Source organism: Phoxinus phoxinus (genome assembly GCF_949152265.1).
Source record: "Phoxinus phoxinus genome assembly, chromosome: 4".
Lineage (NCBI taxonomy): Eukaryota > Metazoa > Chordata > Actinopteri > Cypriniformes > Leuciscidae > Phoxinus > Phoxinus phoxinus.
The window spans coordinates 28,360,576-28,373,117 of NC_136879.1; the positions used below are offsets into that span (position 1 = coordinate 28,360,576).

The 12,542-nt window shown below is 35.5% G+C and overlaps 1 protein-coding gene across 7 annotated transcripts in view; it reads right to left on the reverse strand.

Moving 5' to 3' along the window:
- The window catches only part of gosr1 (golgi SNAP receptor complex member 1), a 46,227-nt gene that overhangs the window by 3,877 nt on the left and 29,808 nt on the right, over window positions 1-12,542 (reverse strand). For all 7 annotated transcript variants that reach the window (XR_013797077.1, XR_013797078.1, XR_013797079.1 and 4 more), the window contains exons 7-8: window positions 4,677-4,706; window positions 1,015-1,097 (exon numbers count right to left, since the gene is read on the reverse strand). Coding sequence is in view for 1 of the 7 variants with exons in the window: in XM_079608901.1 (XP_079465027.1) it covers window positions 1,015-1,097; window positions 4,677-4,706 (113 nt within the window). In the remaining 6 variants the exon portion in view is untranslated. The remainder of the gene's footprint in view (window positions 1-1,014; window positions 1,098-4,676; window positions 4,707-12,542) is intronic.

The window sequence follows — 12,542 nt, forward strand, 5'->3', positions numbered from 1 at the left end:
TAAATGTGACCTGTGTAGGTAGAGGTGAGCTCTTCAACTGAAATTTTGTAGAAATCCACACTTTTATAGGAAACCTACTGTATAGGTCCTGCGTACTAGGGATGCACAGATAATGCAATTCTGATTAACGATAAGCCGATAATTAAAAAATAAAAGGTCAATATTAAAATGATGTCCTATTTTGTCTAAAGTAAAAAACTAACCAAAATCTAACTACTAAAATAAAATAAAAAATTGTTGGTTTGTGAAAAAAATAGAATTACTCTCAAATAAAAACTAAAATGTTTTTATACAACTCAGTTTCAGCACATAAGGTTGTTTTTTATAAACGCTTCATGACAAATGTATTCAAACATATATATAATTTAGTAAATAAGCTCATCTCTACTGTTTTTTACGGCAAACTAACTGTGAACATTGGATAAACTTTCCTGAGGTAAATGCAACATTAAGTGACATTGTTTTATTGACGTCTATCTGCGGTCGAAACACAGAGATTACATAAGATATGATACATTTTGGTAAGTTGTACTGTATTTTCTAATATACCTTTTAATGTCCATGCATGTTAAAGACCTTAATGTCCACCCTGGCTTGAGCTACGGGGTTTTCAAAGGTTCAATATAAAGTTTGCTTTAACATTGCAATTTCTTTTAATGCATTAGTCACATTAACGTCTACAGCTCTAAATTCAACACAAGATACATTTTCTTTACACAATACGAGTTGCAGTCTGACAAATTTTTCCACCCCCTTTTGATTGACAGGATATAATGGGCCCTGATCATCGTCTGATTTTAAACATTTGGCCGATAATGAAAATAACAGTACTTTTATCGGTAGATACCGATTATTGGCCGATACATTGGTGCATCCCTAATACATACATGCATACACACACACACACATATATATATATAATATATATTTTTAATATATTTTTTTTTTATTCATATATCATGCAACCCTAATGCATACATGCACACAAGCACTCTTTTTTGAAATCAAGGATACTGGCCAGGGTGTTGACACGGCTCTGTATAGACTTCAACCACCCTCTCTGGGAGGTCATGTTCTCCTTGGTTGCCATGGCAATGCTGTGGACAAAAAAATAAAAAAGAGTGTGTTTTATTGGCTCATCACAGCAAATATGCAATGAAAGTGGTCAAAAATGGCTCTGATCAAATTAATAACCAATGATTTTTACAATGGAAATGAGTCAACAATGAACTTGTCGCTGGACGACAAGCTTCTTCTAGAGCTGCTGCACAGCCAAAACAAACTTTGTTGCATAATTTTTACTGTTATCACTGTAAAGCTGCTTTGAAACAGTCTGTATTGTAAAAAGCGCTATATAAATAAAGGTGACTTCATTTGATCAGTGAGTCAAGGGCGCAGCAGCTGTTAGGACTGCAGACACAGGAGAAAGTCCCTAAAAGACAGCAAACGTCTCTTTCACTAGGTTTGATTTCAGATAGGAAGGCAGGATCTGCATTAATTTAAAGCTCCAGAGACATTAGCCACACACAGCTAGAAACCAAAAGTATGCAGAAAAGTGACCAACCATTACATATCCATTTCACTTGACACTGCAAAAAGTGAACACCTCATATTTTGGACAGATCAGAGGTTTTCCTGCAACAGCCACCATCATTTGTCCTAGCTTAAAGGCATAGTTGATCTAAAAAATGTTATTCTGCCATCATCTTATTACTTACATTCTTCCGTGAATCACAAAATAGGAATATACTGTTTGTTTAAATAAAAAATAAAAAAATTGATTAAAAACGTTTTCAAATATACCTCAAACAAATTTTTTATTTTTATTAATGGCATGTCTTTCTCCAGTTGAAGTAGTGGAAAAAGTGTTGAATCATCTTTTCATTTCCATTTCTAAAACAAATACAGAGTCTAAGTCTAAAAGACTTTTTCCCAGTCAGCTGTGTCTAAAATTTGGTGCAAATAGAAACTTTGCACCAAGTGGGAAGGTCATAAAAGGAAACCATATGAGCAGACCTGACGTCATGGAGTGTGGATGATTACATGAAAGTGATATTCAGTGATGAATCAGTGATGCTGGAACTTTTGTCTGGTGACGTTCTAATGAAACATATTAAGATGACTGCCTGAAGAAAAATCTTAAATTTCGCAACTCATTTATGATATGGGGTTGCATGTCGGGTAAAGGACCAGGGGAGATGAAAGTTCATGCGTCAACAATCAATCCAAGGGTATACATTGAAATATTGGACACTTTTAGATAGAAGAGGTTTGGTGGTGATTAAGTCATTTTTCAGGATGATATTGCATCTTGCCACAGAGAAAAGAGTGTTAAAGCTTTTCTTCAGGAAAGACATATCAACTCAATGACATGGCCAGCAAACAGTCCGGATCTCAATCCAACAGAAAATGTAGGGTGAAAAAACAAAAAAACAACAAAAAAAAAACAAGGCCTGCAAAGCTGATATGTCAACCACTATGCGAGAAAAATGGAACCAGCTTGATGGGGAATATTAATATTATTATTTTTTATTAGTGAAGTCCGTGCCTCAAAAAAAATTCAGGCTGTCACAAAAGCCAGAGGAGGAGCAATAATGTTTTTTTGGTTGGTGATTAAATAATTTTTCCCTCAACATTTAGTGATTGTGATTCCATATTTTTTTTCCTCTACTTGATCTGGATTTTTTTTTTTTTTTTTTTGTAAATTTAAGTGAATTTGTTTGAGGTATGTTTCATGAACTCTGAATACAAAGTTCATGTCATATCTGTGATTTGTTTGTTTGCTATAAAGTAAAAATGCTGTGTGAACATCCTCAAAGTGTGGTGATTCCATAATTTTTGCCAGGGGGTGTATACTAGTCTTGTATAGTAGCTTTTTTAAGCTTGAAAAGGACAAAGTAATCCTTATTCAATACATTAAAAACAATTGGAAATTCATGGGCCTTCGAATATTGTTGTGGACAATGGCGGGTGGGGGGGATTGGGCTTGAAGTCAAGAAGTTTGAGAACCACTCATCTAATGCTCACTTAACTATGCACTGTTGCATGCTATAATAAGACTGTTGGGCAGGTCTAGTCCCACTACTTTGTTTTCTTCAGCGGAGTCTTACTTTCTTGTTCCGAGTGGGGAAGATTACATTGCTAAGTGACAATACAGCTCACGCCGCCTCCAGCTCAGCAGATTTGTGAGCGCAAACTAAAGCCTGGCATCCATTAAACTCATGTCTGCCCTACTCTGCAGAACAAAAACCATCAGATATAGTCCACCACAAGTGCTCAAGCAGACCCTACACCTTGATCATAATGAACAAGAGATCTTATCTATCATACCCACATAAAACAGGTGTCATGTATTTGTAAAATTAGGTCGACATCACAATTTTTAAGCAGCGTGTCACTCAGTGACGATTAGTTGCCAGTAGCCAAACCCCACTCACACAAACAAGTCATTGAGCACATTTAACAAGACCCTGAAGGCCACAAGGTCTCTGGTGTTTTGTACTCCCAGGTGTCCTCAGTCACGAACAAGCAGTTATTTTGTTATAGCCAGAGTTTTGCTGTGACACCTCAGGACAGGCCCTTCACAATCTGTTCTCAACCTACATTCCCGAGCAACTGCATACCATGAGATGATGAACACATGAGCTTAATCCATCTCCTAATCTTCATATCTGTATGTGTGTGTGTGTGTGTGTGTGTGTATTCTATATTGTGCATGTTTAAATGTTACCTGCAAGGATGTATCTCATAAAATCTCACTTGTGATAGTTTAATTCTTGATTTGCCTTGTTTAAATCATTAAAAAAGAAACGTGAGCGCCCACACTTTTCAGAGATCAGAGCTATGATGAAACATTAAACAATGAGCTCTCATCTTGGTGGCTCCAGGCTGTGGGCGCTACATAGGGAAGGATAATTATTACAAGTAGCTGATATAGCATAATTTTTTTTGCTTGAACAAGACTGGGGTGGGGATAAAAAGAGCTGCATGGACCAAGAGCCGACTTAATTAAGGACCAGTGTCGGCTGCCAGCTGTGGGGTTCCCAAAGATGCGCAGTCAAAGCGTAGGCTACTCTCATGCCCAGCACAGATCTGCAGTGAGGGAAAGACGGTAGTGCCCAATAGCACAATATTCACAACTAACGCACCTCAAGAACAAGGCACAGCTGGGAGATGTTCTGTTAGTTTCCCTTAAAAGGATAGTTAACCTAAAAACGATTCTGTCATCAATTACTGACTCTCATATTGTTCCAAACCTGTGTGACTGGCTTTCTTCTGCAGGACACAAAAGAAGATATTCTGAAAATATCCAGAATATAATTATATATAACTAAAACTATTAAAACGTTTTTTGATAACTGATATAAAGCTGAAATGAAATAAAATAGAAATATTACATGAAAATCTAAAACTAAATGAAAATGAGAAATGTTGCCTGGGCGACTAACTGAAATAAAAAGAGTCTGAATCCCCTTTCAGTTCTGATCTAGTGGTATCGACTCAATGCAAAAGCAAATGGGTCAGTAGTTTGTATCCCTTCATCGAATGAGACCTTCTTCCTTGAGTTAATGACCCTTGACAGGCTATTCTTTCAGAAGAGACCACATATTTTAGTAAAACAAATAAAAATGGAAACTGAAGAAGTGTCTGAATAGTTTTTATAAAGTAAGACTTACCTTATTGTGTCATCAATAAGTCGATCTGAGCTGCAAGGAGACAAAAAGAAAGGGAAAAAAGACATTTAGACAATGACAATTAGGTGAATTACTGGAGCCCTCGTTCATCTTTGAGAGTCAGGGTGAAAGAATCAATCAATGGCAAGCATGCAGTGAATGCTGATCAGTACTTCACATGAACACCACAAGTATTTTCTTTAACAAATACAACGATAAAGGATTTAACAAGCATTACAATAAAAAACTACAATCAGTATTGTCAATTGTCTATACAAACCACACTACAAGGCAAAAAATATGAGGACCCTTAAAGACCACATCCATATGTCTTTGTTTGAATATTTATTTCCGAAACCATGGCCATGTATAGAGTTTTATGAATTTGTTAATAATAAATCACCACATACTTCTTTCTCCATGTAATAAATACAGCATATACAAAACTAGCTGCAATTCTGCTTTAGAAATTGACACCATAGCACCAAAATAAGTAAATAAAATCCTATTCAAGATAGTGATTCCAAATGGTGAAACAAATAGATTTATATATTGTCAATGCAGTTACTGCTCAGAAAAGACAAGCATGTCGTGTGTGAATGAAATTATCTTTCAGGAACAATTCTTCAACCCTGCATTACTATCTATACTGGAATGTCTCATACCCCCACCACAGCCATTTTTCTCCCAGAAAAGGAGCTGCAGGCCTGCAGGGTGGGAATGAAATTCTATGCTTGCTCAAAATCACATCCTCCGTCAATTTAGATGACAAAGTCTGAGGGCCAGCGAGACCTCAGGGGAAAGAAAGTCCTCAATTCCCAGACAAATGGTTTTCGGTGTGACAGAGAGCTCCAATTTTGATTACACGAGCAAAAATGAGATTGCAAATTCTTGCTTTGAAGCCTGTGAACGCTCTCTCGCTCTCTCTCTCTCTCTCTCTCTCTGTCTGTATGGTTCTGGCATACACAAACAACAGCTAGGAGAATAGAGTCTAATGGTCCATATGCTGTTCAGCCCCACTACTGCAAAACAGGGCTGTCTTTACAGACACATGAACATGTATCTTGGTATCTTGTAAAATGCTTTGAAGAAAGGAAAGGTGCAACAAAACTGATGTGAGAAGCTCAATTCTGTCAAACTGCTGTCGACTTAAGAGCTTATGAATTTGCCTTTGAACAAAAAGCCAAACCTGCATCGGCAAAGATAAAGTATGCGAGTTCCCGAAAAGACTAATCAGTATGAATTGTCCCAGTGGGTGCTAATGATGCTGATTTTGCACAGTTTAGATTGCAATTAGCAGGGCAAATATTAAGCATCCCGTGGGATTTGACCAAACAGGTTCCTTTATTCATGATCTGCCTTTCATCCTGATAAATAATTAATAAGGCCTCCTTAAGACTCATTAATCTTTATCATCTGCATCAGACATACTGTATATCCACTTGGTTGCCTAAAATAGAAAATTACATTTAAAGGAAATACATCAGTTGAAACTGAATTTTAAAGTTAGTGAGAGGACAATGCTGAAATTCTCAACAAAAACTTCTAGCAAATGTAGTCTTGTCTCCCCATTAAGCCTCATCCATTCTGAACTCAACAGCAGGGCTATTAGTTCAATTACATTAGCTAGTATCACACATGACTGCCAGTCTGAAAATTACAGTGATACAATTTAGTTCTGTAAAGCTTTCAGCAGAGCACATCTAGACCTGGTTTGCTGGCACACACATCTGACTCTGGGAAGTATTTTATTATGCACATGAAATTCCAATTGTCTAAAAGCTGAAAGTTTAGATGATGTCGGCTACACTACTACCATTCAAAAGTTTGTGGTCGGTAAGATATTTTAATATTTAGTAGGGCTGTCACGATTTTATACCTTATTTGAACCAAAATAATATTGCCGCATGTTATTATGTATGTATTTTAAGTCATTTTAAAGGCTATTGTTTGCTTGGATATTTTTTCTGCTAATAAAAATAGACCTGATTACTCAATTAATTGTCAAAATAATTGCCCAATTACCAAAATAATCAATTATATTCTATCTATCCATTTTCTATTTTATTATATGTTCAAATGTAATTTATCCCTGTGTCACATAAACCTTCAGAAATCATTAAATATGCTGATTTGGTGCTCAAGAAACAGTTCTTACTTTTATCAATGTTGAAAACTGCTTAATATTTTAAGCTTAATTCTTAATGTTATAGTTCAACTTAATATTTTTTAATGTAAATTGTAATACATTTTTCAGGATCCTTTGATGAATAGAAAGTTCAAAAGAACAACATTTATAGAAATCTTGTAACACTGTAAATGCCTTTACTGTGACTTTTCAATTTAATCCTTCCTGAATAAAAATATTATCCATTAAAAAACATTTTTTTTAGCTCCGAAATCATATACTGAACAGAGTTGTTTGGCAATGAAGATTTAACCACAACAGTACCCCCCACCGCCTTTCAACAGAGAAATATACAAGAGATGTGTAAAAGGCTTGGTGTGTGGACCTATCCCACAGCGCCCAATAACAAACCCCTACAGACACACACACACACCATACCGCACAGCCCCCTTGAGGCTCGTGTTTCAAGAAGTGCTCGTTGCAAACCATGTACTCAGCATTTTATTCGCCAATTAAGATTGATACTTAGAATGTTTCCGAGAAAAGAAGAAAAAACAAAACAAATGAGCTAAGTCACAGAATCATTGTCTCCATAGTGAAATTATTAATTAAAATATGAACAAATCTGACCAGATATGACTATCCTAAAGGAAAGGCAACTGTTTACAATAAAATTAAATGTGAGTGCGTTAAATTGCACAACATAATGTGACCAGAACATCACTGAAAAGGTAAAAAAAATACATTTAATTAAATCAGATGTTAACAATATCTGGGTTGGGTAACGAGAACTGCTTCCAAATTTCAAAGAACTGTAGATTCGATAAGAAATGTGAATTTCGATTCCTGTGAGTGCATTTTAATGTGATTTTAAATGCAAGAAGATGCGACAGAAAACTCAATTCGGTACTCGCATGCTGTTTTCTGTGCTGTGCACACATCCAATAAAAGGACAAAACAAACTCAGTTACACGTATTTGAGAATCGTAATAGAAGATTGTTGATTACATGGTAAGCAAGTTTGTGAATATTTAGAAATACAAGCGCTACAGCTGTCATACAGTGCTATTTTGGCGGTGGTGAATCACGTGTCATGTCATGGGGGTCGTGATGCCGGCTCAACATCGTGATGTCTGTCAGCCATCATCATCTATCGGCCCAACCCTATAACAGTATATTGGATCCGTGCATTAGGCCTTAAAGTGATAGCAGCCAAATAAACCTACTGCTGTCCGTGTCATTAATGTTAATCAAACAACAAACTAAAAATAAAATCACTCAATGATCATGACTAAATAACTTTTGTAACTTTAAAAATAATTAATTTATATTTTATTTAAAAAAAGAAAACTGTGCAGTTATTTTAATTTTATTTCAATTTCTGTACCTTAAATTTAATTTGTGGTATTGCCAATTTGTTTATTTGTTCTTATTTTATTTTATTTCAGACAAATAATGTTTGAAATGTATATTAGTTAGTCTATTTTTGTTAAAACAGGCGAAAGTTACTTATGCGAGTGTTCTAAAAGGGCTGCTGATTTTGTATTAAGTGTTTTGCAAAAAGACAGAATAAATATGTTTGATATCTAAAAGGTTTGACTTTTCTTTTCTTTTCTTTTTACCTTGCTGGAATCGAAAATGGGAATCGATAAGCAGATTCAAAATAGTCAAAATTCAAACGATACCCAAACCTAGTTACCAACAAATATTTTAACTTCAGTTCTGCTTTGCCTGAGCTGACATCTAATTGTCCTGGAACAATGCTAACCTTTAACCTAAAATTAAAAGTAATTGTAAATGAATCTTTGAATCTATTTAACATTAATATATGCAAACACATGCAGCACACCACTTGTGTACTGACACAAAGCCTTTAAGGGCAAGCCATTTTCTGAGCTGCTTAATGAGTTCAGGCATCATATTGATGTATTTAAATCAGTGTTGGAAATGTGCATAAATAACACAGCCTGAGCTTTAACACCAACTACAGTTAGGACCTACAATTCATGATTAAAAAAACAACAACAAAAAGTTTAACCAATAAGGAAATAATATAACAAATTATATTATATATACAAATTAAAAACTTAAAATATAAAAATGAGAGAATATTTTCCATATCGCAATAATTGTAAAAGCTTTTTATTTTGGCCATTAACATGTCAAGACAAAATTCATGAGGCTGCCTTGTCTAGCATATGTGAATGTGAAAAATAGTCTTATTTAAAAATTTTTTGTTAGAGTTAATAATAAGGACTTTCAGTTTCTGTGAAGCAGTTTAAACTGTTATTTTCTTGAATTAATGGATTAACATAATTTTGGTTTATGATACATTTGTGTCATTACTGGTCAAAAATCATTCAAATATAAATAAATAGGCAAGGAAATCAACAAATTAAAAAATAAAAGTAAAATATATGCTATGAAATTAAAATTCTGTCTTCATTTACTTACACTCAAGTTGTTCAAAAACCTATGAACTATCCATGTAAGTTCAAACTGATTCCCTGATTGACTGAATGCATGTTATTAATCTCCAACTCTAAAATAAGCTTTTTACTAATTTTATATACAGAGGCTGGAAGATGTCTCTTTCAAAAAACACTCATGCAAGCACACATGTATGGAGCCGTGGATAGCTGACAGAGTTCATGGGATGACTGTTGGTTTTACCCTTCTGTCGCCGGGCTTGTGCTATAAAATGCGCATTGCTGCATCTGGGGAGGGGTGTCAAGGTCCAATTCTCGCTGTGTTTTTATAGGCCGAGACAAGCTCAAGCTGAAGGATTTACTATAGTTCTTTATCGTCTCAGAAGCAGATAGGAAAGATGTCAGGGTCTGGTGCAATGTAAAGCTCCACTGGTAAAGAAAACTATCCCAAAGGCCCCGTTAACACCTGGCATAAAAATGAGTCTTGGTCGATCGGATCACAAATAGACGAGGGAGACACATACTCATTTACACCTGGTGTTTTAATCCGTCTCTCGTTCACTTCCAACCACTTCTGTCCTGATTTCTTCGAGGGGAGGAACTATGGGCAGGTAAATGTATGGGCTTTTTCAGATCTTTGGATCTAATGGATAATAAGCTCGCGCAATTTGCATATGTATGTGTCCGGAGATGACGGAAAAACATGCGGAGAGCATCAGCTTTTTTTTTCTTCTGCTCTGACAGCCCTTTTACCTCTGCCAGTCTATTGTCACTTTCAGTCTCAATGTTTTCTGCTAAACTATTAACTTTTAGCTAAGAACAATAATTTTGGTTCTCATTGAACTGCATCTGGCACCCATACACTAAAACAATCTAGTAATGCGTCCTGTTCCAGCTACAACACCAGTCAAAATCTTGGACACAGTGACTCATTCTTTATTGGTAGCAAGACATCGCAAACCACTACAAACCCAAAAATATTGGCCACTCCAACCCAAAATTGTGGACATGAAAGATACCATCATGTTTTTTTGGATAGTTTTGCAGTTTTTAAATGGCACACACCACTCACATTTCCATCTGTTCTGTATCTGTGTCTATTTTAAGATACAGATTTATTGTTGTTGTTAGCATAACAATAAAAAATAAAAAAAGTGAATTGCAGGGACCAAAAACTGTTAATCAAAATCAATTTATTACTTTTATTATTATTATTTTTCATCAATTGTAAAATATAGAATGATATTAAATGAAAATGATTTATATTTTGAGAACAGACTAAAGTTTAAATGTTTGAGGTCAGATTTTTTTTGTAAATAAATTAATACTTTTATTCAGCAAGAGTATATAATAATAATAACAATAAATGCTGTTCTTTTGAACTTTCTCTTCATTAAAGAATCCTGAAAAAAAATATGGCTTTCACAAAAATATCAAGCAGCACAAATGTTTTCAACATTGATAATCATAAGAAATGAAATGCACCAAATCAGCATATTAGAATGATTTCTGAAGAATCATGTGACACTGAAGACTGGAGTAAAATACAGCTTTTGCCATCACAGGAATAAGTTCCATCTTTAAATATTAAAAAAAAGAAAACGGTTATTTTAACCCCCTTTCACAATATTATTGTTTTTACTATATATATATTTTTTATCAAATAAATACAGCCTTGGTGAGCAAAAGAGAGTTCTTTAAAAAAAAAAAAAACATTTACAATTTTTTTTCCTAAACTTTTAAACGGCAGAGTATGTACAATCTATATCTCTCTACAAAATGAATTTCAAGCATTTAATAAGCATAGATCAAAGGCTTTTGAAGATCATTCTAGTGAGTCCAAGCTTTTGACTGGTAGTGTACTACCATTGAATGCACAGCTTGTGATTACAGGGCAGACGGTAGGGTGATGAACTCCTGGATCCAGAACGGATACCTCATGGCCCACTTACTTGGAGCTGACAGCTGCTGCCATTGAATCCATTTTATGGCATGGATAAAGGTGGGAAGTCCCGCCCTCTAAAGACCTGCTCTTAAAACCTGGAGCTAGACACTGGACATTTAACATGGCTTTAAAATTGGGAACTGTACTTAAATGAGCCTTGGTAATCAGTCAAGAAGCCAACCTCTCTCTTTTTCCCTGAAACTAGCAGACAGAGTAATCTTGCTGGCTCATCAGAAAAGCTGCCTCATTGTTATTGGCCGACCTATGCAAGGAAAGATTTATACCAGAGCTCCACAGAGATGACAAGAGGAGAGTGAGAAAGACGTCTGAGCCCTAAGCTGGTGAGCTCCATCTGCTGGACCCTTCACTCATGGAAATACAGGTGGAGAGGTTACTTTGATAGATAATCTGTTAATATGATAATGAGCTAAAAGAGAGAGCACAGCTATCAGTAACATTTTTGCATAACCATTTGTGTTAGCATGTCTGGTTTGGTTGTACCAATCCAATGATTTCAGCATTATATTTGAGTTTTCCAGCACCACAGAGAACTAGTAAGTAAACGCTGTGCGCTCAATAATGGAACTACAAATGCTTTTGGCACAAGTTTCTTATTTATTGCTGTGCTTTGTTCTCAGCATCAATACACACCACGATAAGTGTTTTAGACGTATTAAGACTCAAGGTCATTTGCTCTTTGCTAAACTACTTTTATCCTTTGTACTTGGATCTGTTTTATTGTTTTTGGTGGAAGAGCCATCATATTGAGAGAGTGAGAGAGAAAGAGTCTCTTCTCGAGATGAGCTAATGGACTGTAGCTGTACGGGCACAACTCAAATGCATTTCCAATGCAATAAATAAATGGACATCTTGGAAACCCTACAATGCTCGGATCCCAAGTGTCCACCTCAAGTACAATAACAATTTCATACAATATGATAACAGCTTTAAAAATGGAATCAAGGGATTCGAAGGTATAATGTAATTGTATTTAAAAATCTTAAGAAGTCAGCAGAGAACGGATCAGCAACCAATGGACCGTACAGGAAGGTAAATGCTTGCACACAAGCCAAAACAAAGAGGGAGAGGAATATTATGATACGTTTTAGATTACACTTTAGTTTAAGCTGTCCTTGTTTCAGTGTAATTATACATTCTAAGTGATATGTATTAACAACATGTACTAGGGACGTACCAATCCCACTTTTTCCAGAACGAGTCCAATACAGATACTTTCTACTTGCTGATATTTAGAGCTGCTCCAGCTGGGCTCATTCTAAGTGGCCCGGTTGGGGCAGTGGTTCAAATTTTTAGATACCAGTGAAACATCACTATTTTCAGGTAGCCTTCAGAAATTGAAAATAAGT